Source organism: Culicoides brevitarsis, chromosome 2, assembly GCF_036172545.1.
Source record: "Culicoides brevitarsis isolate CSIRO-B50_1 chromosome 2, AGI_CSIRO_Cbre_v1, whole genome shotgun sequence".
In the NCBI taxonomy this organism is placed as follows: domain Eukaryota; kingdom Metazoa; phylum Arthropoda; class Insecta; order Diptera; family Ceratopogonidae; genus Culicoides; species Culicoides brevitarsis.
Window position 1 is genome coordinate 27,160,929 of NC_087086.1, and position 26,163 is coordinate 27,187,091.

General features: G+C 29.2%; 1 protein-coding gene across 3 annotated transcripts in view; it reads right to left on the bottom strand.

The window, feature by feature from the left end:
- The window catches only part of LOC134830375 (scavenger receptor class B member 1), a 37,218-nt gene extending 14,711 nt beyond the window's left edge, over positions 1-22,507 (bottom strand). The window contains exons 1-2 of one of the 3 annotated variants that reach the window (XM_063843831.1): positions 21,850-22,507; positions 6,552-6,726 (exon numbers count right to left, since the gene is read on the bottom strand). In XM_063843831.1, coding sequence (XP_063699901.1) covers positions 6,552-6,687 — 136 coding nt within the window. In that variant the 5' untranslated portion in view covers positions 6,688-6,726; positions 21,850-22,507. Of the gene's footprint in view, positions 1-6,551; positions 6,730-8,087; positions 8,135-21,849 lie in introns of those variants that run through there. The other 2 variants (XM_063843830.1, XM_063843832.1) reach the window with 2 other exon arrangements.
- Between the last annotated feature and the right edge of the window lie 3,656 nt (positions 22,508-26,163).

Consider the following 26,163-nt stretch of genomic DNA (forward strand, 5'->3'; position numbering starts at 1 on the left):
TTCATCCAATATGTTTGCTCATTTGTGCGCGCCGATCATCAGGTGCACACCACCTTGACATTCTTCGAGCACACACACACATTCGCGTATCGATCGACAAAACTCTAAAAACTGTTGTTTAACAGCAAAATTCGCTGCTACTGTTTTGTTGTTGTTGTTGTAGTTGCTCACCTAATTACATTGACTGAAAAACACACATTCTTTAGGCAAATCGAGGCAAAAAACATATGTCGATTGAATATGCAGAACAAACGGTGGCTACAAAAAATTACTTTATTGCTCGTGTTGAATTAGCGCAGATCCAATAATTGAGAATAATTGCAATTTTTCAAAAGATATGCTGGCACTGCATTATAATTTAAACAGCATCAAATATCAATCAAGTACAAACTGAAGCCATGGGTAGTACTTAAGAGATTTTTTTAATGTCAATGTCTCACGTGTAATAAAAGTTTTTATTTTTTGCAAAGTACATAATTCGTCGTGTCATACTGATTCTTTTTTTTAAAGGTAGGTAATGACAATTGTCTTAGTGATTGATTGATGATTCTTGATTTTTTTTTTTTGAAAGAATTTTTAACTATTTTCAATCCAAAATATTTTTTAATTTTTTTTTTTAAATATTTTTTTAAAAATAAAAAAAATAAATATATATAGTTTGAGGATGGTGCACTAGATGGCGTACATTTTGTTAAATTTAGCCAACAGATGTCGTTTCTTTGATAAATTATTATTTTACTCTAATAAAAGATTAGTAAACAAACAAAATCTTAACTGGTTCTTGGCTTTTCATTCCAGAAAATGTTTAATCAAGATTTACCTAAATTTTACTCTGCAGATGGCGCCTTTTTTTGATGTTTTATCTCAAAATTTATTTTACTCTAAAATTAAATGAATTTCTTGAATTTTAATTTTATCATTTTTTTATAATTTCATGTTTTTTTTTTTTAATTTTTTATATTATTCTTAACCCATTTGTGGCCACTTTGAGAAAACGTTGGAATTTTTTGATGAAATTTGGTATAGTGAGAGCCTTTTAGACTACAAACAATACTGCATCAAAAAATTTTTGACAGCTGTGGTCTAACATAGAGAAACATGGTGTTGCGAAAACGCAACGTCGGCCAAATGCATGTATAATTTTTGAATTTGAGTCAAATTTTAAATCTAAATAAAATCAAAATGTTTGTGCACGAAAGTGTCAAAAGTATCTAATTACACATAAAAAACATAAAACTTTTGAAATTTAATTAGATTTTTGTCAAAAAATTTCGAATTATCATCTCATGGATATCGCTTGATGAGCTATTGAGGGCCTAATCTGTACCAAAACTGACTTTCTGCTCAATTTAGAGTGTATTATTGTATTTTTAACTATTTTTTGATAAAATTTAGAGACTTTTGAGGTCAACTTAGTTTAGTTTTCGTTATTTTACAGCAATTTTTATGTAATTTATCATTTGATGCCCCCTCGGAGTATAAGCTTTTGAAGGAAAAAAGTTTATCTCAATATTTTTTTGCACTTCTAAGTTCTTTTTCATTAGTTTAGAACTATTTTTAGACAAATAAACATCATAACAACTCTTCATTTGTGGAACTTTAATATTCCATATATTATAATTTTATTACTATCTATTGGCCGACGTTGCGTTTTCGCAACACCGATGTTTGCGAGCATATCTAAGTAGGTAAAAGAGCAAATCTCGCGGAATTTTCGCATGGATGTGTTAGAATCAGTGCTAAATTATATCCCCAATGGATTTTTTTCCTGATTACTAAAATTTCTCCTTCCGAAAATTGCATTTGAAAAAACACGCTAAAAACATCCTTTTTCTTATCACTGGCCAAATTGATAACAAATTCAAGAAGTTGGTCAAGTTTCAACAAAAATTGTTAAAAAAGGTCTAAACTTTCATATCCAATTCAAATTCCGAGCCAAACTCAAAAAATTCTAAGAAATGTCAATACTTCAAAATAGTGTTGCGAAAACGCAACGCCGGCCACAAATGGGTTAAATATTTTTATCAACGCAAAATTACTTTAAAATCAAAAGTTTAAGTTTAAGTTAATTAATTTTTGTAAAGAATAAAAAAAATAATTAGAAATATTTCGCGTTTTGTCCATCAGATGGCGTTCTCATCTTTGAGTTCAGGCAACAGATGTCGTTTTTTTAGTTTTCGATTTTACTTTATTAAAAGATTAGCAAAAATATACTCATAGGTTCTTTAGTTTTCATTCAAGAAAATGTTTACTCAAGACTAAAAACTTGAAATTTACTCTTCAGATGGCGCTTTATTTTCTTTATTTTTATCTAAAAATTTATTTTTCTCTAAAATTATGAAAAATTTCTTAAGTTTAATTCAATCTTTTTTGTTAGTTTTAATTTCTTATAACTTTTTTATTTAAATTTTTAATTAAAACAACTCAAAAAGGTTTAAATAAAAAATTTAAGTTTTAAACACCAGAGGGCTCTCTATTAAAACACTTCCGGAGGCTCCTCAGATGCCACTTAAATTTGAGAGTATTTCCGTTTAATTTGATATATTTTATAATTTTAAAATATTTTTGACCAAAATAAAATATTTTTAGATCAAAAGTTCAAGACTTGAAATCCAGATGGCGCTTCAAAAACTGAAATTTCAATTTAAGATCATTTCAGAAAATCTCCGGCTGAGATTTTAATTATATTTTTATGTTTTTTTTATTTTCATGACCGATTATCGACCACCAACAAAAATTTTTAATAAAATAATTGAAGTTTCGCTTTCATAATATTTAAGATAAATATTTTGTGGGTTATCTCATTTAACCAACAATTGTCTCCGATTCATCATATCTCGCGATTAATTTTTATGTTTCTTTTCTGCGGCTCAGACCTTCAGCTGGCATAAGTACATGCACTTGTAACCCCAAATAAAGTACATCACTTTGCAATTTACAACACAAAAAGATCATTAAAAATCCCATTGAGCGCGCGATTTAATGAATATTTTGCGATTGAACCAGTTCTCTACAATAAATTATACCGCCGCCTCTCCTTCTTGTAATTGTGTGAAATTCTGCGATTTTTTTTTTTCTTCTTTGTCTTGACCACCTCCGAAAATTAAGAAATTCATACGACGACGACGACGACGACCTGATAAGGGCAACAAAATAAATAATAATCATAAATAAATATGAGAAATGTTGTTGCTCAATTTTAAAAGAATCCTTCATTCATGCGATGCAAGTAATAATGACGATGATGACAACAGCGCTGCACAACGGCAACGACACACGGCATCACCCTCGGCCATTTCTCTTGGACATTTTTTTTTTGTTTTTGCGCAAAAGTAGGTCAAGTGATTTAATTTAAGAAATTTTTTAAAAGAAATATTGAGGAAAATAAAAAAGATTTAATAAAAAAAATTAAATTTGCGCGTGTAAAAGTTATTCAATTCCCCAAAGGTTTCGTTTTATATACGAGAAACTTTAATTACGTGCAAAGAAGAAATATCTTTCAATAAAAATATTTTAATTACTTTTGACGTGAACGTAAGTCCTTTAACACATGCAGCAAGTGGTGCCAAGAAGAGGATGAACGACAATCATTCAATGATGAAATATACCTCGTTTGATTTGAAATTGAAAGTAACTGACTCGAATCTGGTCAAACTCGTATTTTTTTGGCACAAACTGCACTCTAAGTTGCAATCATAATATTTTGTTATATAATATCGCAAGATAAAAAAAACAGCAACGTTCAACGTTCTCGAAGACGTAAATGCATAAAAATTTCACCATCATTGTAACCAATAATACTCGTTTTTCTCCTATTTCATTCATTCATTCATTCATGTCCAATGTGATAGTTTTGCGATACGTGTCTGCATGTTGGCCAATAATCTAATGTTGCTGTTGTTGTTGTTGATATTTTTAACTAACAGAAACCTACTGACACAGATTTTATTGCATTTTTTCTTTACTTGCATCGCGCGCTTTTTTTTCGTTTAAATGGTTTTTATTTTAGAGAATTTCCAAATACGGTGTCATATATCGCAAGGTATCGCGCGTAATGCTGCCGCACTTGCAAAAGAGAATGTTTGTTGTTGTTAGTTATTGTTGGACACGGAAAAATTGCGGTGTGCAAGGAGTGGTTGTGAAACTGACTTTGCGAGATATTTATGAAGTTTTAAGGAATTTAAAATACAAAAAAAAATTAAATATAATTTATTTGTTTCTTAATTTAAAATAGAGACTCTAAAGACCTGTGAGTTTAAAAAAAAATATTACAAAAAAATCTGAAATAAATTAAATTTGGTTAAAAAAAAATAATAATTTCCAAAAATTTTCAAAAAATCTACAAAATACAAATTTCATTTATTTATTTTATTTTACTTTTTATTTTATTTTTATTGTATTTTATTTATTAATTTTTTTAATTTTTTTTGATAAAATAAGATATTTTTATTTAAGAATAAAAGTTCTAATATTTTTTAATTTTGCAAAAATATTTTTATTTTTAAATTGTAAAAAAATTATTTTTTCTGCAATTCAATTTAATTGATTTCCTTTTTTATTTTAAAGCTATTTTTTAATTAAAATCCATTAAAAATTTAATCCTCAAATAAATTCGGATTCAAGTATATTAATTGAAACATTGTAATTATAAAAAATATAAGACCTCTAAACTGACATTTTATTATCAAACAAATATTTTTCCTAAATTATTTCATAATTCTTTATATTAAATTAATTCTATTAATTCTAAGCCCATGAGGCTTTGCTATAATTTTAATTTAAAAATGGTTCCTGCTACTATTGAGATTCTATATAAATTTAAATTAAAGGTTAGTTTTCGAATAAAAAATAATAAATCATGATAAATATCAAAAATATTTAATTAAAAATAAATTAGTTTCTATGATTAAGATCTTAATATTGACAGAAACTTGATTAAAAAAATGTCGAACTCTCAAGAAATTAATTTTAATATGTAATATAGAAATCTCAATGCTTTAAAATTCAAATTAAAATTTGTTTTAAAAAAATCGGATCAAAATAATGATCTTTAATTTATTTATTTATTTATCATATTAAAATTACATCATGAGCATTGTAGTAGTTGGAGGAAAAATCATTAAGCTCAAAAAACCTCATCTTTTCTTTCGCATTTCAATTTTGTTGGTCGTGCGCCATTTAATCCGTTGCCATTGAATATATCACAGTCCTCCCTCAGGCCCAATTTGAATTTAATTTCAGTTAATTTAAAAATTTAATTTATAAAATTTAATTAATTTTAATTAACAATTATAACTTAATAAATTTTATTATTTTTTATTGTTTTTTTATTTAAAAAAAATAGATTTTTTTAAAGTTTTAAAATAAAATTTAAAGAACCTTAGGACTCTCAAAACTTTAAAAAATCATTTTAATAGATATTTTAGAAATTTATACAAAAATCTCAAGTTATTAACCATTTTTGTTCTCAAAATACATGAGAGATACCTAAAATTATGAATCAACTTAAAAATCTTTAAATAAAGCTTTAAATAATAAAATTTTAATCAATAAAACTGTAAATCCCTTTAAATATTTCTCCGTGCATTTATTTATTCACAATTATTATTTATAAAATATGAAAAAGAATGTCTCGTTTACTGAATCTCTCTGTACGTATCTTAAACCCATTTTTATGTTCGTTAACTCGCTATGGGGTAAATTTGAAACTTATTTGTGCAATCGATTGTGATAAAAACGTGTTTCGGTTTCTTAATTGCCGTTAATGAGGTTGCAAATTGCCCAAATAGGTGCTGAAATTTCATGCTTTTTCCTCTGCGCAAGTTCTGCGATAAATGCCAGAAAATGACAACAATAAAAATATAGATCACCTAGAAGCTGCCCAACTAATTGAGAATTGATAACCGTGCATTAAAAAAATATAAGTCAATAATTACCCGCCCCTTCATCAAGGAATTGTTGCAACACACATAAATTAGCGGCTATTAAGGCAGTGTTAACTACCATGCATTAAATAGTGAAAATTATTTTTAATTTCCGTTAATTTATCAATAAAGTACGGCGCGTAACGTGTGCCATGCAGAATCAATCATAAACACATTAAATATCCGGTCAGTGCTAGAACGAATTTTTTTTTTTAAACATAAAAGTTGTTCGTGATTTTTCGCTGCGATTGTATTTGTACTTGAAAAAAATACAAAATTTATATATTGGAAAACTGTATTTTTTTTTGTACGTTATTCCAATTTAAGGTTTAGTTTTCTTACTAAGTCAAGGTTAGTTGCATGCATTGCGATGTTGTAACACGCGGAATGTTATACAATTCAGTCTACAACACAATATGAAACGCATACTCATCATAATAATAATCATTGTTGTTACTACATCGCTTTGTTAAATCGCGAGCATCGCACAGTAGCAACTTTACTTGTTACTTTTTTTATGCTCATTACCTTAATTACGTTGAACTTGTAACTCGAGTCGCGGAATTTCGTTGCTTTTAATGCTCAGGAAAAGAGAGATTTTTATCTTCGTCGGTAAGTGGTACTTACTATTGTTAAATTTCGCTCCCTGCGAAATGAGCATTGAAAGCGGGGTAGCGCCATTCGTTCGTGGAATGTGTGGAACACCAAAAAGTTGATTGCCAGCATTCTGTGAGACCCTCAAATAATTTCCGTGTAATCCCATAGTTTAGCTTCGACGTTCGGCAGCCGTCGTCGGTGTTGCCTGCTAAAACGAAAAAGAAGAAAAAAGCATTAAAATTTTGTTTGCTAAAAAATTTTTTTTAAATAACACAAAAAAAAGCTCAAGGTTAAATTTCACCAAGTCCAAACCTTGACCTGATCGTGTCATAATTATTATTTCTTGCTTTCATTTTGAGTTCCTATTTATCCCTTTTTTTCGTTTTCTTCGTCAATTTTTTTTTGACATTTCTGATCGCGCGACTTGTGCATTTCAGTCACGTAGAAAAAGTACAAGAAACAGAGATGACTAGTGCAAAAAAGTGCAAAATTTAATTATACAAAACATTTTTTCGTGTCAAAATGCACCTTCGGACAACCGATAAAACGCAACTTAATTATAACGTTTAAGAGGCAGTAATTTTAATTGGAGCTGCATACAATGTGCGAATGATTGACTGACTGATGGCAGTGAAATATTGATGTTGAAACAACAACAATAACAACGATGTAAAAATAAATTATTAAGATGTCAATTGGGAGTGCAGTTCACATCATGCGAAAAGGTTAGCAAGTCTTCATTCGCAGAAATTGCGTGATTTGAGGCAACCTTCGTCAAAAGTCACGAATGTCTTCGGATTTGATGGACAACTATCATCAATAAGGTTAAGATTTAATTTTTTTATGCACTAATTTTTCTTTGTTTTTTTTTCCAGATTTTCAAAGGGATGGAACTGATGTTCTAATTCTAAGACCAAATCCTTGGAAAAACAAACAAGACAGCATATCGTACAACGAACAAGGATCAGTGTGGTACAAAAGTGTCAAAATATTCAATGAAATTTCAAGACTGTACGAAATTTACTGTGATAATATAAATGAATTCAAAAAATGTCCTGAAATACGTGAAAAGTGCGATGTCAGCGATTAGCTTGATCAGTATGCCCTATGGGCGAAAAACGGGTCAGATTGATCCCTTAAAGGATCAATTTTTTCCATTAACGGTTCAACCTGATCCTCTTTCGAATCGGTCATCTAAAGACCCAAAAGTTTTATTCATTCAAGAGATCATTTTGATCCTTTAAGAGGTCAATATGAACCTAGGAGATTAATTTGATCTCTTAAGAGATCATATTGACCTCATAAGGGATCAAAATGATCTCTTGAATGATTCAAATTTTTGGGTCTGCAGATGACCGATTCGAAAGGGTATCAGTTTGATCCCTTAAGGGATTAGATTAATTCCTTAATGGAACAAATTGATCCCTTAAGGAATCAAAAAATTCCCTTAAAGGATCAATTTGACTCCTAAGGGGTCAACCTGATCCCTTAAGAGATCAATCTGACCCGTTTTTCGCCCATAGGGTGCCTGAACAACTTGAGAAGTCATAAACTACAATAAAGTACCTCGATAACGCACCTACTCCTCGCTGCATCAGAATCTACAATGATTTCACCAACCTTGTCGACTTCAAAGGACTTCAGAAAAGAATTGAAATTAAGAACGAATTGAAAAGCATTGTTAGACTGAAGTACAAATGAGAAAAGATGAGATTTCAAATATTTAATACGAGCGATTCAAACTAAGCAACATTTAAGATGAGCTTAAGAGACAAGAGTCAGAGAGTTAGATATTGAAGAATTCCAGCAAAATATGCTAAACAAGAGAACCATAAAAATCTATGCCACTCTTGTCCAGCATATTTTGCTATAATCCTTCAATATATACTTCTCTTGACTCTGAAGTTTGTTATATTTCACATATTCTCTTGACCCTCGTCTCGAGCCATACCCACTACTCTCGAGTTATTGCTCAAAATTTGCTCATAAATAATTGCTAGTCATGGCAACTTAGAGAACATGAAATCTGACTTTCAAGAACTTGACATACTTTTTTCGACCATTCTCGACACTTTGCTGATTTTCCGATTGCATTTGTCTAATTATTTTTCAACAAATCCAAATACGTACAAAAAATCATCCACGCTAAAGACATCCACATACCGCACAATTTAATTGGGTGCAAAACTGCAATTTTTTCTTGGTAATTTTTTTCTGCATCTAACGTGAAGTGCAATGAATTATTTTGCGTCAACACATATGTTTATTTGGCTTCAATCAAATCGAATGCACACACAGCCTTAGAATAATAAAAGCTAAAGTGGTTTGTACTTGAGTTATTTTCCGTCCATTTATCTTGCGCTCGAACCAATCCACTAGTACAACATTGAAAACTGTGCAGTTCATATATTAAAAGATTCGATTTCCCAATCCTTTTTCGAATGTTGTTTTTTATGCAGAAAAAAAAATAGCAACATTAGTTTTTGGTCTTGTTGTTATGCCAATATCTCAATGACCGTGTGACAGATATTTTTATAAAACGTCGAATAATTATATTTTTCGTGTGCACAAGAACCGGAGTGCCATTAAGAAGTTGTTCAAACATACATAAATTACGTTTAATTTTTGCGCTCCACATTAGAAACCTCGTACAGCGCAAATAAATTTTTGTTGTTTTTTCGTTAATTAGAGTTAAACTGGTTAAAATTATGATTATTACCGAAGAATTTTTCGACGTTGCTCAACTTTTTTTTCGCAGCTGTTCAATGTTAAGACTTATGCAACCAAAACCTGCGAAAAAAATTCTTAGACTCGCGTGCAAATGACAAGTGTCAATATTGACAACGAACAGCCAGACAAACAAAGCAAAGATCAATTCTTAAAATAGAAAGATGACAACGCGCTTCATGTAAATACCACCCATATTACAAGCAGCAAAACACACGCCACCGGCCCGTTTAATAAACATATCAGTTACAATGTTATCTCGGAATTAATGTGACATGTTACTGATTGTAATGGCACGAAAAAAAATACAACTCTTGGTCAAAATGACAACAAAAAAAAATTGATTGGAACTGCGATAGGGTGTCGCGTCGATTGAATTAGTGATCAACAGATTTTTTTTCGATGAAATTTTTTGATTAAACCGGTTGTTTTTTTACATCAAGAGACAATCACGACTTTTTTTTCGTTAACGAATGAAAACAAGACAAAATAAAAAGAAATTTACACGAGTATTACTTAATAACAATAAAAATAATAACAAAACTGATCTTGAAAATGTCTCTTGAGCAAATTTACGATACTTTATGTGGTCGCGCACTGTCATAAAGTAAAAATGCAAGTGCCACGATCTTTCTCAATTTTTTGTGTGTACCTTTTTTGGTGTTGTTGTAATTGTTTTGTTGTCGTCCGATGATGTTAAGTACGAGTTTTATGGACAAGAGATTTTTTTATATTATTTGTGTTTTATCTTCACGCGATGTGCACTGAAGGGAGAAATGTGTCGAGGATTGTTGACATATTTTTTTTTTTTTTGCTTTGAGATTTAATTCAAATTATTTTTTTCAGCTTCTATCAGCGATTGAAGGTACTGCCTTTTACAAAAATATCAGGTAAGTCGATTAATTTTTGCAAAATTTGTTTCATTTCAAGTCAAGTGAAAACTTATTTTTTTTTTGCCTGAAAAAAAGTCAAAATTTAGTCGATTTTAACTTAAAGGCTGATTAATCTAATTTACTTTTTCTTAAGTCAAAATTCAAAAGCTTAATTTTTCAACAAAAAAAAAATTTCATAAAAATAGTTTTTATTTTCGCCAAAATTTAGTCTCTTGGACAAAAATGAAGATTCATTAACAATTTTTATGAAAAAATTAAATTTTTAAAAAAATTTTGACTCAAAGTTTTAAAATTAATTTTATAAATTATAAGGTTTATATATTTAATAAGTTTTTCACATTTAAAAAAACAATTTTTTTTAACACGTAAAATTAAATGTAAAAAATTTTAAAAAATGTTTTTATTTTGAAGAGATGTCAAAAAGGTGAACCTTAAATTTTATAAAATTATTACAAAATAGATTCAAAATATGTGAAAATATCAACTTATTTTTGAAGGAAGTTATTTAAAATAATTTTTACATTTTAAAAAAAAATTTTTTTCCCGGGCGATTAACACTTTTTGTAAAATTTCAAACTAAAAAATCTTTTAGCTTACTTCGTGTTTCCCTGTAACTTTTTTCCCTTTCCTTTTCTTCTTAAAACTTTAATTTTAATTTTTAAATGTTTTTATTTTTTGGTGTGTGCTGTAGATTTTTTCAGAAAGGTGAATCCTTACAACGTCAATTTTCATATAAAATTAATTGTAAAATAGATATCTCGAGCTCCAAAAAAGAAAAAATGAGTCAAAGTTTTAACTTTAAAAAAAGTAAAATTTACTTAATTTTGACTATTTTAAAATAAAGCATTAAATTTTCTTTTGATTTAAAGTAATTCCTGATATAAAACAGGCTTTTAAGGATTCAAAAAAATTTTTAAAAAAATTATTTGTAAAAGTCTCCATATCCTCAGGTATCAAGGAAAGTTTTAAAATGGAAATCTGTCATTGTAAATAAAACGGAAGAACCTTTCCAGGTAAGTACCTTTAATTCAAGTGATTTGTATAAAACCTTTGAAAAGCCCTTAGCTAACGTGACCCTTAGAAATGCATCAAGAGTCATCAACAACTAACAATTAATTCAAAGTGTTTCAAGTTGTTTTAAGCTTTTAATCTATGAGCTTTTATCAATGATAATTCCCTTCAAAACCCCTCAAAAAAGTAATCTTTGCACCACTTAGTTGCACCATTGACTCTCTTCCACTCGTGATGCTACTTTTTAATTGGAAATAAAGCAATAACAATAACAATAAAGCCACTTATTATTTTCTTTTAAATGTTTTAAACATTTTTTATTGCCGTTTTCTTTGTTGATCTTCTCGCTACTTCATGCATTCAGTGCAAGACCAGACAAAAAAAGAAACAGTTTACGTGCAAACATGCAGTGTTGTACTCTGCTGTGCTTTTGTTAACCTTTCTTTCCCAATTATGATTTTTTTTTAATTTTTTGTACGCCGGAGAGTTGCATCGCATTTTTCAACAAAAATGTCGTTAAAAGTGTCACAATGGTTTCGGGTAATAATGATGTCAATTGATTAAATTTATTATCATTTTAATGAAGAATTTTTTTCGCAAATAAGCAAAAAACGAGTCAAAACATAAATAAAGACATTTTCGTGCAGTGATAAATTCAACAGTGGCAAATATTGATCACTTAACACTTTTTCAGTCATATTTTTTGTGTGCGTTTTTGTGCAAAAAAAAACTGGGCATTTATTGATTACATAATGATGCGCGGCACTAAAGTACTAATAGTCGTCAAGGTCTTTGCCGCACTTACTGTCTAATTTAATGTTCAATTACTCAACGTTTAAGAGAGGAACATTCTTGTACGTGTTTCAATGGTACCGGATTCACTCTCATTCATTGTGGTTAATCATCGATGTCTATGCCTCATATACAAAACCACACGAGTTTACGAGTTTTTAGTAGTAGTACAAAGTCGGAAATATTTCTCCCACTAAAAATTTAAGAACTTTAGTTTTTTGTGTTGTTCAGCGACCCGACAAACATCATGATGAAAAATGTTCAATTGAAACTTGAAATTTTTACTGTGGGTCAATGGATTTTTGTTGCTCTTTTTTGTTGCTGCCCATTATGTTGCTGCGTATGAAAAGAAATTAACAAAAACCTTTGTATTTTTTATGATTAAGTGTGGCGCGCATTGGCAAGGTTAATAACAACAAGTGTAACAGACATTCGCGCGTATCAAGGTGAAAGGTCACCTTTGTATAAGAAATGAAATTAAATGTGCCGAATTTCTGTTTTCTTGCTTGTTTACATGACTTTTTTCAGAATGTTTTAATGATACAGGTCTTCGTACGAATTACACGACCTTTCGGTGATAAGAAACACTGTAATTATGTCTTATGTTGTGCCTTGTGCGCGTTGAATTATAAAACGTATAAAAATTTTGCGTAGGAAGAATTTGAAGGACTAAAGCGCATTGCGTTGGCTCTTCTACAAGTCTTTCGAAATTAAAATATTTTTTTTTTCACAAAATTTGTCACGAAGTATTTTTTTATCTTTTCAGGTTAAGAAAATTTCGATTACGTCTAAGATAATCTGAGGGAGCTAAATGTGAGAAATTAGACAATTGTACCCAAAATCAATCCAAATGGGACAATATTCTTGAACAGACCAAGGCCTAACTGGCTGTAAGAACGGAAAAGTAAGAAATAAAGAAGTAAGCAATCAAGAAAGCGAAAAGCAAACAAGCGAAGTTAGGACTAATAGAAAGAAAAAGCTAAGAATGATCTACAATAGGTCTCTTTAGAGATCGTGATGCGAGCTATAACAGACCCTTCTCTACCCTATGAGCATGAGAAAACTAATAAAGAAACCCGATTATTCATTTTCTTCTGTTAACAAAAGGATTAATTATTAACTACAACATTTTAAAAGCTTGGATAAAAAGATTGTCAAAACAAAAATTTTCTTGGCTGATACCAATGTACTAAAGATAAAATGAAGAACAGTTGCGAAATAGGTAAAACAATAAAAGTTCACTGCCAAAATATTTTTGCAGAGAAACTTAGTAATTATCAAAAGCCAATAGATTATAAACATCACTAATGTAACGTTAATGGATTACACTATTCTAAGATTCTACTCCTATTAAGAAGTATTAAAATCAAAATAAGTCTTGAGACGTCGATTAGACAACCGTAATCTAATTTCTAATAAGCCATTAAAGCTTTTCTTGAGAACATTAATTAATATGAAATTCTGAAAATTAAGAAATAAATTTTAGCCATTTATAAAATTTTATGGCTAACAAGAATCAGCAAACAATAAATCAAGTAAGCTCATTTACATAGATGCAAAAGATAATTAAATACCTACAAATGCATAGTTACAACAGACAGACAGAAATACTTTATTTACGCCACTTTCTTAAAATTCATAACTATTAATGACTTTTGGTAAATGTATACAAAAATATTGATGTTCTGTCATATTTTAATGGAAATTAAACTCGCATTTAATTCCCTTAACATGAAATTAAATGTTCATATTAATCAAGTTTCTTACAAAATATAATGCATAAGCTTTCATTATCATATTGCCACATTCATGCCTTTTGTCGTTATAATTTATTCAAAATAAGAATGACAGAACCAAATGTGAAAGTCAATATAATTCAATTTTTCGGAAACAACTTTTTCGAAAAAAATTCCAATGTTAATGTGCAATAAAGGTCGAAAAATTACTCAAAATTAAAATTACTCACCACATAAAAATTCCCTTTTTTCGACTCCCAATAAATACATTTCGACAAATAATGCAGTAATTGCGTGTGTGTGGCAAGTTTATTTACACTTTTTGTCATTTGTTTGCAATTACTCTCTGTCTTTAAAAAGTTCAGTAATCACAAATAATAGGAGAAAAAAGTGCGACACAGTTTACGCTGCGCGCGCGCGTGAAAGTTATGTAAGTCAATTAAAATTTCAATTTAACGCGGAATGAATTTTTTGTGCCTCAGCGTGTCAAGGTTTGATTCTTGTATTTTCTTTACAAAATCAAAGCTATTCACGCGTATATCGCCCCAAAAAAATACCCCAGTGGCATTGACATTCAAATCAATCACTACAAAGTAATTAACACCCAAATATTAAATAAATTGACCGGCATGCGCACGAATGTGAATAAAATGACAATAAAAATAATAATTTTTCAATTTCTTGCACGTATAAATTGGAAAGAAATAAAAAATGCGTATGACCCACTGGCTGCAATGTCAAGAGCAAAAAATACTATTTATGATTATTATTAATTCAATATTGACACCTTTTTTTTCGTCTGCACAAACTTTAAAGCAAAAACGTTTTACATGAATGAATCGAACGCAAAATTTTTGCATGTACAGAAATAAAAACCCTTCTTTGCAAAAATCTAGTTAAAAATCAATATCAACAATGTGTGACGCTAGTTATTTCTTTGAATGCAGTGAGGCGTGAAAATGCAAAAGCAAAGTCGCTACTGCACTACTCCACCAACTAACTAACTAATAAATGATCTATTATCATACCTATTTTGCATTTTAATTCGATTAATAAATAAAATAAATGGTAAATGTGTGTCAATTTGTAAGTAGATTTTAGATTCGATTGTAAATAATTGCACAAAAGGGGTAATTTATGGTGGAAAAAATATTTATTTTTTTCTATAATTGAGAAATCGGCAGATAAATTGTCCCTCAATACCCGTTTTTTTTTCATTTGCAACTAAATGTGGAATGTGACGAATTCGGTTAAAATTGTTTAGATTGCATTCCCGGAAGTGATTGCTCGAGTCGCTCTGAGGTATATCGACCGCATTTCTACAATAAAATTAAACAAATTGCGCAAGAATATTTCTTATTTAATTACTGAAGCGGTTAATACAATTATATTAGTTTATTTTTTGCATAAATCTCTCAGTACTAATAATTTAGCGAATCAGATAGTAAATAATAATTATATTTATCGTGTGTGAGTAAACTGCTACCTTAAAACCTTATATTTTACATTTTTACAATGATTTATTTATTTCATTTGTTTTTTATTGTTGTTACTGAGCTTTTGTAATGATCTGAGAACAATGCAGTTCAGACTTTTGTTGAAAAAATTTAGAATTATGACAAGAGCGCATTTTTAATACTTTTTATAAAATTTCACTTCATAATAATTGATAATTGATTCTTGATTAAAAATCCAACTTCTTTCCCAGGTGTTTTACCGAATGATTTTTTCTTCTTTAATTTCAGATGAAACCAAAGACATGATGGAACAATTGCAAATCTCAGTGGCATTGGCAGGCTGTATAAAATACGATATTTTAGAAACAATATGAGCGATTTTTAGGATTCGTCGTACCAGATGCATTAGATGCAGAGTCTTTGTACATCAAAGGCAAATTTTTAACATGTCTTAAATGGTTTCCTAATCATATTATGAAAAAAAAATTTATATCGGTCTGATTTGAATGAGTACATTTGTTGACTAAGGATGGGCAGCTATCAATATATATCCACTGCTATGCACACCAGTTAACTAACGAAAATTGTTCCCGTATACTAAAAACTAACCCGTGTGCACCTCTATATAATGTTCTAAAACATTCATAACAGATTTGGAGATTCATAGAAGTTTAAAATATTTATATTTGATCATATTTTCTTCTTAAGCTGAAAGTAAAACTGGTAAAATAGTAACCAATTAAATTTTTTAACTTCAGAATAGTTTTTAAAGAAAATATCTCAATTTTTAAAAAATCTAGAAACCAGAACTCATTAATTTTGTAAAATATCAAATTTTCACAAATTTCATAAAAAAAAATTATAAGACATTTAACTCGACACCTGTAACGGACAGACCCACTTGAACCCTATTTATCGTCTTAACGTTTTTCAATAATTCCTATCTTTTCAATATAATTTCATTGTTTCATAAAATCAACCGAAAAACATAGTACGCTAGCAAAAAATACTCTGGCTATCATTAAAAACCTTCTTCTATTTAGTGAGCCTATAATTTTCGGCGGTCATCGTGTGCGTTCATTACTTTGTTCTCATCTCATCGCATGCCTTCGCGATAATCATCATCATCATCATAATCATGGACAAACATGAGTGTCATGTTTGTCGTCAACAAGATTTAATTTATTTTTTTTAATGAACAATAATCTTAATAAATGGCCGAAGACGACTTTACCGCTTTGCAGATAAGTAGGTATTTTTGCGTGCTTTCGCAAGTCTACGCCGTAAATTCATGATAAATGGAGTTAATCAAGCACTTCAAGATCATAAAACATATATTCGGGAAAGAATCGAACGAGGCTTATCAAGTACCTGTCGCGCAACGGCAATCAATTAACACGCCTCTTTTGCGACTCCCTGCATGTTTCTTGTTGATGTTTGGGCACTTCTGTAAATGGACTTTTTTTTCGCGCATAATTGCCGTTTACAAAAGCTTCTTAATTTCTTTTTTCTGCCTTTTTTGCATCGTTACATGTCAAAAATTCGCTGATTAATGATCGGGCTGCATAATTGCAAAAGGGAGGTACGTCACATATGTGTGTGCAAAGTCCTTCAGCGATACAGAAAAAAAGATAAATAAACTGCGACTTAAACGGTATTCAACCGCACATGACATGGCAAATATCACCGCCTGTCACTCCGAATGACAAATATCATCTTCAGCACGATGATACTTTTCTTGATGAATGTCTGACTCCCGTGCATAAACACACACACACGACTTAATTGAAAAATTGAAACGAGCCTTAATCGATTATTGACTTAACCTGCGCACCGACTTTGCTCATTAGTATTATTGAGAATCACTTTCGGTTTCCATCTAACGTCGATGCACGGAGAAATTGCATAATTATTACCCACTTTACGAGTAATTGACCTGTCTCGCGTACGAGCAGCTGAAAACGAAAGTGGCACACATCACAAAGAATCTGTTATGTTGATTTGCAGCTTGTACATGGAAGAGCGAGCGATGTGTATATGACAACCAAGTAATCAATTGGAATTTCAACGGAAAAACTGGTATTTTTTGCTGCACGAGATGTGCATCGTAGAGCGCACCAAACGCAACATAAAGGAGAAATATGTGTTTATTTGGACTCACTACATTTTAATAATTATTGGTTTTGTATGCGTCGCAGTAACATATGGTCTCGCTGCTACTTGTGCATACTGCACAAAACCACTTTATTGCTCTAAATAAAAATTGCATAATGTTTCATAATTTTTTTTTTCGTATATATTTATGAAAAAAGTGGACATTTTATGCAATAATAGAATGTTTAGCGCGACAAATACCGCGCCGCGACTTTGAAGGTGTAAGTAAACAAGACAAAAAATCTTGCTAATCATTCACACACTTCAGACTTTTTGTCATTTGAAATTCAAATGTGGTTCTAAGTAGCTGTAAATAGTTGTTTCTTGTCGCGACAAGTGAACCAGCGGGAAAAAATTGTGAGTCTTTAGATTTTATTTTTATATGAATAATTTGACGTAATTTCTCAAGAAAAAATGTTGGGAATTTTCCACTGGTTTTGGATTCGATGACGGATGCTATTTTGCATCTTTTTGTCATGGCTTTAGAAAAGTTCTAGACATTTTTCCAAAGATGCAGTCATCATGATGTTAAATATGAAATGCAACTTAGGAATTTATTTACAGCTTACAAAAACTGATACCGGATAATTTGTCATACTGATATCAGTGAGCTTCAAGAGATCTTACTTGCTGAAATTTTTTATAGCTACATAAAATTTCAGCTTCTACACGACAAACTACTGCATCACTTTATGGAAGATTTTGAAACTTTTGAAGAATTCATCCAGAAGCTCTTCGATGAATTCCATCGTCAACAAACTAAACTTTTTTGAATTTCTAGTGAACTTTGACTGTTTATCGTTTTATTTTGTTTCGTTTCATGTCTAAATATCGATCAAATCAAACAAGAGAATAATCGTAGCTGTGATGTGAGCTCTGAATTATTGTTACTGAACTAAAAAACTTAGTGAATTCTCTACAGAGGCTGATCTCTCTCCATCATATTAAATTCTTTTTGTCGGTGATGATTATATAGTGACCCAACTAAGCACACAAAAAGGGCTTTCTGTGGGTTTTATTCCTGTTCCAGATTCTTCTTTAACCGTGCTGACTCTCTTTAAGAAAGAAAAGATTTCTTTCAATGAGAAGTCTCTAAATTCTTCAGGATCCATAATGCCATTCGTGCTTCCTAAAAGTAACATTCTTTTGTGTTCCAAATAAGGACAATCGCATAAAATGTGCGATGCTGTTTCTTCTGCTAAGTGACAGACTCTTATAACCCATTCTACTCATTAATTTATTCAATCTAGCATGTCCGGTTAGAAAATTTTCTTTTCGTCAATTTTCTGTATTTTTTTCAATTTCTTTCAAATTTTTTTGTCTCTTTTTGAAAATACAAAAATTTTCTGTGATTAGAATTAGGGAACTTTATGAATATTCCTTAAATGACTCAAGTTCTGACTGAATTGTCAAGAATCACGATATAAATACTTTATTCTTTGTATTTCAATTAAATTTAAAAAAAAAATTAAAAACTTAAAAAAAACAATAAAAAAATATTTGAGACTAAACGTCTGCTTAAATTTGAGAAGAGTTCAAGAACCACTTATTTATTTTTGAGCAGTTTGTATTTATTTTTCACTATTGACGCAATATTAGTTCAAACAACCGAAAGAAGAAAAAAATCCGAAATTTTAAAAATATTTCAAACTATCGCGTGTCATCTGTTTTCTTCAATTTCATCAATTTCTTTATCTCTTTGATTAAATAATTTAAATGAACTCCCACTATGCTAAGAATCAAAAAAAACTTAACGATTTGCTATTTTATTTTTTGCAAAATGTAATAAAAATTAGAATAAATTATGAATATTTAACCAAAAATCCGGCCGGTTTAAAATGAACCTATTTCTATTTGGTTTTATTCCACCAAAGATCAAAAACCTTTTAAAAATGACACGAGTTTTTTTTTACAAACAAAAACAACTTTCAATCTTTTATCTTGGTTCTCTTCTCATTTACGCTTATTTACGCACAACATCTTATCGATGCTCGTAATCCAGATGATCAGCATAAAATTACGTCAAAAATGTAAAAAATTAAGATTTTATTTGCCCGCGTCTCTTCCTTTGTCAATATAGTATTTTGACTTGGTTCAAGGTCGTTATGATAATTTTGCAAAAATAAATTTGCGACGTGATTAAAAACATCGAACTGGTATAAATTTTTATCTAAGAACACGCGTTTTTTGACGTGATTATAGATTTTTTAATTTCTAATCAAATTTCGCATGCATGTTACTTTGTTTCAAAAAATGACATGCAGTTGTTGTTGTAAGTTATTTAATATTTATTCTACTTGATTGGTCATGAAACTTGCGTGCATTTTTTGCAAAAAAAAAATTTTTTTTTTTTGAAAAATTGTTTAACCTTGCCATTGTGGTTCGCATCTTCAAACATCATCGTCAAACAAATCGTTGCGCAAACTCTATTTGAACATCATTATTAAATTGGTGCTAATAATACGATAAAATGTTAAATCAACATACATTTGCATTGGAGACAATAATTAAAATGTAGAAAAAAATTTCTGGAAGACTTTGTGGTTTTTTTTCGTGATTTGACGTCAAAATGCGTAATGATACAGCAGATTTTCTATATTTTGTCAACAAGGGTGTGTGAAATACTTTATCATTAGATCAACAACAACAACAAAATTTATCGATGAGTAAGAAACCTCATCATTTCCGGAAAGATGACTAAACCAAATTGTAAAAATTTCACCAGGAAAAGAACGTTTGTAACTAAGCAAGGTCGTTCGTTTCTAACTTGATTGTAGGGAAATTTTTGTAATGCGATAACCTTGCATTTGTCATGCAAATCAAAGATTATCTAAGTTGTTACTCATGACTTTTGTCGTAATTCGTAATCGGACTCCCTCTGATTTTCCACGACTAATTTTCTAAAGAGCGCGATTTCGAAAGAGTTGAACGCACAAACAAGTGTCGAACCCTTGAACATTTCAAAAAATAAAAAAAATGCTACGAAAAATCTCCCCCTTATTATTTTTTCCATTCGAGGTCGTTCTAAGCTCACTGCTCTACTCCATAACAAATAATATATATAAAAATACTTAAAAAGTATAATATTGCGTGTAACTGAATATTCACGTAGCGTCGTCGTATATGTACGAACACAATGCAGCACTTTTTATGTGGAGCCACTTGCATTAGACACACATACAGAGAAAATGTATGTTTAACTTAGTTTATAATAATAATTTATAAATAAGTGGCAAATGTGATATTTGAGTAATTATATTAAAGTTTGACTTATTCACTTTCGATTTTGCGCAAATTATGAATAATTTTAATTAGACACCAAACGAGTTTTTAAGTGAATTTCTCGAAAATATACTTAGAACATAATTTGTTTTAATGACCATTCAAAATTTTAAGGCCATTACAAATATTTTTTGTTTAATTTAAAAATTAAAAAAAAATAAATTTAAATAAATTTAATTAAATTAAATTTAAATTAATTTAATTTAATTAATTATTTAAATTAAATTTAATTTTAATTTTATTTAATTTATTAAATTATTTATTTAAAAAAATTTATTTATTTTATTTAATTTTATTTATTTTATTTAATTTATTTTATTTAATTTTAATTAATTTAAATTTTAATTTTATTTAATTTCATTATTTATTAAATTTGATTTAATTCAAATTAATTAAATTAAATTAATTTTAATTATAAAATTAAAAAAATAATTCTAAAAAATTGTAATTCATTTTTAAAGAATTAATATTAAATTTCAAATTAAAATTTTTATTTTTCAATTTAAATTTTTTTATAAAAAATAATATTTTTCATTAAACTAAAATTTATTTAAAAAAATAATTTTATTTATTAAATTAAATTTTAAGTGAAAAAAAATTGATTTATTCTATTTTTAAAATTTAACATATTTAAAATAATTTTATAAATTAACTTTGATAAAAAAAAATAATAAAAAAAAATTAAATGAAAAATCTAATAATATGTTTAATGTTTATTTTAAAAAAATTTAATTGAAAAAACCTTTAAAAATTTTTAAAACACTCAAAATTATTTTTAAAAAAATTATTTTTTTTATTATTTACATTTTTTTATCTTTAAAATCTTTAAAAAAATGCAAAAAAAAAATACCAGAAAAAAATTGTCAAGTTCAAAAAAAATGTTCATGTCACAAAATCATTGAAAACAATTCAGGGCAAAATTTTTTTCGTCTAAAAAAAACTAATCTGCCTCAAAAAAAAAAACAAACAAACAGATATTCCATAATATTTACTTGCATTTAAAATTAACGCTTGTACATTTTTTTTGTCTATGAACAACAAAATCAAATTCAAAATTTATTTACTCACGAATTCACAAAGACAATGCAAGTTGTACATGTAAGTCTTAACAATGTAAAAGTTACTCACTTCACTCTTTTTACAAAAATAAAAAAAATGTAAAAAACTAGAGCAACAAGTGCAATAATTTTCGTCTAATTCACATATATTTTATTGATAATTATAACTTGAATTTGAAAAAAAAACATATGCTTGTTTGAACAAAAAGTGAACTTACATTTGATTTAATGGATTGTATGTTGTGAATAATTGCTGCTTCGTACGTGTAACTTTTTATATCCAATTATTTTTGACTGCACTTTGATTTATTTATAAATATTTTTATTTATTTATTTTATATCAAGGCAATATTTTTTTTTATTTTTCTAAAAATTCGTTTTTGATGTTTTTTCTAGTTGTCTATTTTTTTCGGGATTTTTATTGTATTTTATTAATTTTATATTAAATATCATACTGATTATTTTTTTCTGATAATTTTTTAATCTTGATCGATGCCATTAATAAAAATTTAAATTTTTAAAATATTTTTTTTTCACTTTTTTATTTCACTAAAAAATTTAATCCGTAACTGATGTACTTGCTTGCTGCTGCTCGACTGTTAATTGTACTTAAAATGAGACTCTAAGATGTTGTTTATCGTCTTCCATACGCGTTAAATAAAAATACGCGACACTACGCACAACCACGAATGTGTTGTGTTGATTTTGTTCACACACGAAAATATTTTTTTCGTTTTTGTCGAAAAAAAATTTTTTCTGCTTCTTCGCAGTTAATTTTACTTCACTAAAAATTTTTTTTTAATAAATCTTTAGAATCTCTTTACTACACTAAACAAAACTATGTCCCGATCACCGAGCGTGATAAGTCCGCAACAGACCAAGTATATCGAAGGAATGAATGCTAGTCGATGACCAGTACAGGCTTTTATAAAATTTTTGGTGGAAAACTTAAACGGCGACTACCACCGACTACCAACGTCGTTTCGATTCTACAACTACGATCGATTCGTTGCCGGCTTGTTTCTTGATCTTCTTACGATCTTACGAACTGTGTATATGTGCGAAGCTTTTCGTTATGGATTTTCATTTTGCACGTCGATCGTTGAGAATAATGCTCTGTACAGCCGCCGTTCATAGGTGGTGGTAGTTCAACTTCGTACATGCAAAAAAATGAACAGCGTCGTTAAAATGAACTAAAGTACCGGTCGTCGTCGTTTTTTCTTTGTACACTTGATCGAATTGAACTCGGTTTGTTTACAACAAAAGGGGGTTTCTTTGCCGAGTCAAGTGAATAAATTGTATCGATAAGGATATAAATTAATTCACATTTGATCGGCAAACAAAAAACCCGTAATTACACGTTTAGAAGGTATGAATTAAGGGAATAACTGATGTCGGGTTAAATGTCAACGACTTACGTAAAGGAAATCTTTCTAGGAAATAACTTTCAATTGGCGTCACTGATCGCGCATCATCGCAGCAAAAAAAAGGGCAAAAAGGTTAGTGGAAAATTAGTTCACTTTCTGTTTCTTTGTATCACAATATCAGTGAAAAAAATTATTAATTGGTAATTTAGAATCAGAAGATATATATTTACGTAAAACATGACGTGCATTGTTTGTGAAAAGATAAATAGAGTAATTTCAGATGTCAAGGTGTCATCACTAATGAGAGAAAATGACATGATGGTACTATTCAATTAAAATTAACGGTCATCGATCGCTGTTTGAAGTGGAAAATTTTAATGATCTTAATTTTCTTCTATTTATAGGTTAATTACTATTTATTTCAGGTGCATCTTTTAAATTTTGAATGTTTATTTCGAATAATTTTAGACGAAAATATTACGTTTAACTGTCTTTCGCGGAGAACAAACCGTAAGTATCATTATTATTTTTTTTTTTTTGTTAATATTAAAAAATAAAAATCTAGTTTTTTTTTAATTACAGAAAAAAATAAAGTATAAGGAAGAATAACATAAAATTGGTCACTTAAGTTACAGAAATTGAAACTGAAAAAATATAAGAATTGCCATTAAAAATTATTATCATTTCATGTATAACAAAAATGACGTCTCCACAAAATGCCATTGACCATGCCCCGACAAGGATCGAATCATGATGCTGTGATATTAGTTTTAATTAGTGTATTCTATTTATTGTGATATCCTTTATTGTTAAAATCTGTGCCTTTGTAGAGTTTATTTAAAAGTTTATAAAATTATGTATGTAACTTAAATATAGCCATCTCATGTAAATTAAGTCGCAGGAATAAAACATTATTGTATTGTAATTTTCAATCCCAATACACATTTTAAAATATTCCCTTATGCACATTCTGAAATATTGTCCCCATGTTTTTTTTAAATTTTTGCCCCAATGCACATTTAATGCCTTTTGCACAATATTTTGACCCAAAACTTTATTATTATACCCTATGGGCGAAAAAAAGGTCAGATTGATCCCTTAAAGGATCAGGTTGACCCCTTAGGAGTCAAATTGATCCCTTAAGGGAATTTTTTGATCTCTTAAGGGATCAATTTGCTCCATTAAGGGTTCAATCTGATCCCTTAAGGGATCAACCTAATCCCCTTTCGAGTCGGTCATCTGCAGACCCAAAAATTTGAATCATTCGAGAGGTCACTTTGGTCCCTTAAGAGGTCAATATGATCCCTTAAGAGATAAAATTGATCCCCTGGAGGAATTAAATTGACCCCTTGAAGAGATGAAATTGACCTCTTGAAGGGATCAAATTAACCTCTTAAGGTTTCAAGAACAAGATATATAAGAACTCTGATCAAGCCGCCCTTGAAAAAAAATTGCATTTAAAGCACAAAAAGCTCTAAAAACTTCAAAAAGACAGAAATATTGTCCAGATTTTTTTTTCATTCGTATAGTTCTAGATGCCCTCTGGATTTGTCCTTGATATGCAAACCTTTAACTTTGGTAAACAACAATATCTTTGTACTTTGTTTTTTTTTTATTAGTTTTCTGGAACTATGTATGTTGTCTATGTACGTAATTTAATTAAGCTTAAAAATTTCGAGATCAATTTTAGTATTTGAAAGTCACCCTTCGCAAATAATTCTGCACTAAAACTGATGATCGATAAAATGAGACGTTCAATGAACTTCCATATGGCACTAAAAATATTAGAAAACAAAATCAAAAACAAATCGTGAATTTCAAGGATTAATTAGTATGCATTTTGCTCTTTAATTAATTAGATATAGTGAAATATGACGAATAAAGTGATACAATTGATGAAAAAATTTTGAGTTTAATAGACCTAAGCATATTGAAGGAAGAAATCTATTATAAAAAAATACAATTTTCAATTTCCTGCAATTATATTTAATTTAAAAGTTTCCAAATTTTAGACAAAGAAAAATTTATAGAGTTAAAAAAATTGAAAAAATGAACGATTTTTTACAGATTTTATTTTTTTATTATTTTTAAAATTGATAAAAAATGTTCTACAGTAGGAAAAAGTAGAAAAGAGGGGATATGTAAAACATTTTCTTCAATTGTATCACCTTAATATGCAAATTACGCAATTAATTCAGTCTCATCTAGGTATTATTGTTATTTTTTAACAAAATGATCACAAATGACGAAGAAATAACAAAAGTTCAAAACACTTTGAAAATGACCTAAATGATCCCAAAATCATGAACAAACAACATGATCTAGTAAACAACAACAAAGTCTCTGACGTTCTCATCTTTTATTCAAAACTTTTTTTTCCTAACATTACTTTTATTAGAGTACTTGTTCTACGGTGCTATTAGACTATATAGCACATTAAAAATAATAACGAAACGCAAAAAAAGTTTAAATTAACTTAATGAAGCGTTACGACGACGCAGATTTTCCAGTAGACAATTTAATATAAATTTTAGTTTTTACAAGGAATTTCTTTTACAAAATTCTAGACGTCACGCCAATCTTTGGCACTATTTGACGTCATTGATCAGAAATGAAAAAACAAATTGACAAAACCGTCAAAAATCTGGTCACGGAAGCAAACTTATTAATTCTTTAGTACCTTGATATACTTCAATAAACATCGGCTTTGCTTCTTCGTTCAATTATCACCTCTCTCGAGTTTATAATGATCAATAGACAAAGCCGGAGCATGATAAGCGTTTACCGATCTACCGTTTTTTTTTCTTTGTTTGTTAACATAATTCATCAAACAAACGAAAAGTAAATAAATAAAGATAAAACTCAACATTGCCGCATAATTCACATAATTTTGTGTAGGTTCGTAGCGAGCCAGTAAGCCGCTCTCTTGACAAAAAGAGATGTGTAGACACAAAATTTTTGCGTGAAAAAAAGCAGTTTACCTTGATTGAAAGATGAAGTATTGAAATTTACGCATCCCTATGATTACTCCGTACAATATTTCTAAATTTATTAGCTTTGTTGGATCGTCATTTGAATAAAAAAAATATTCTTGACAATTATTTTTCTCGTCATCGAACAAAGTTCTCGTGTGGCGCGTTGATCAGTTGATCACACGAATAACCA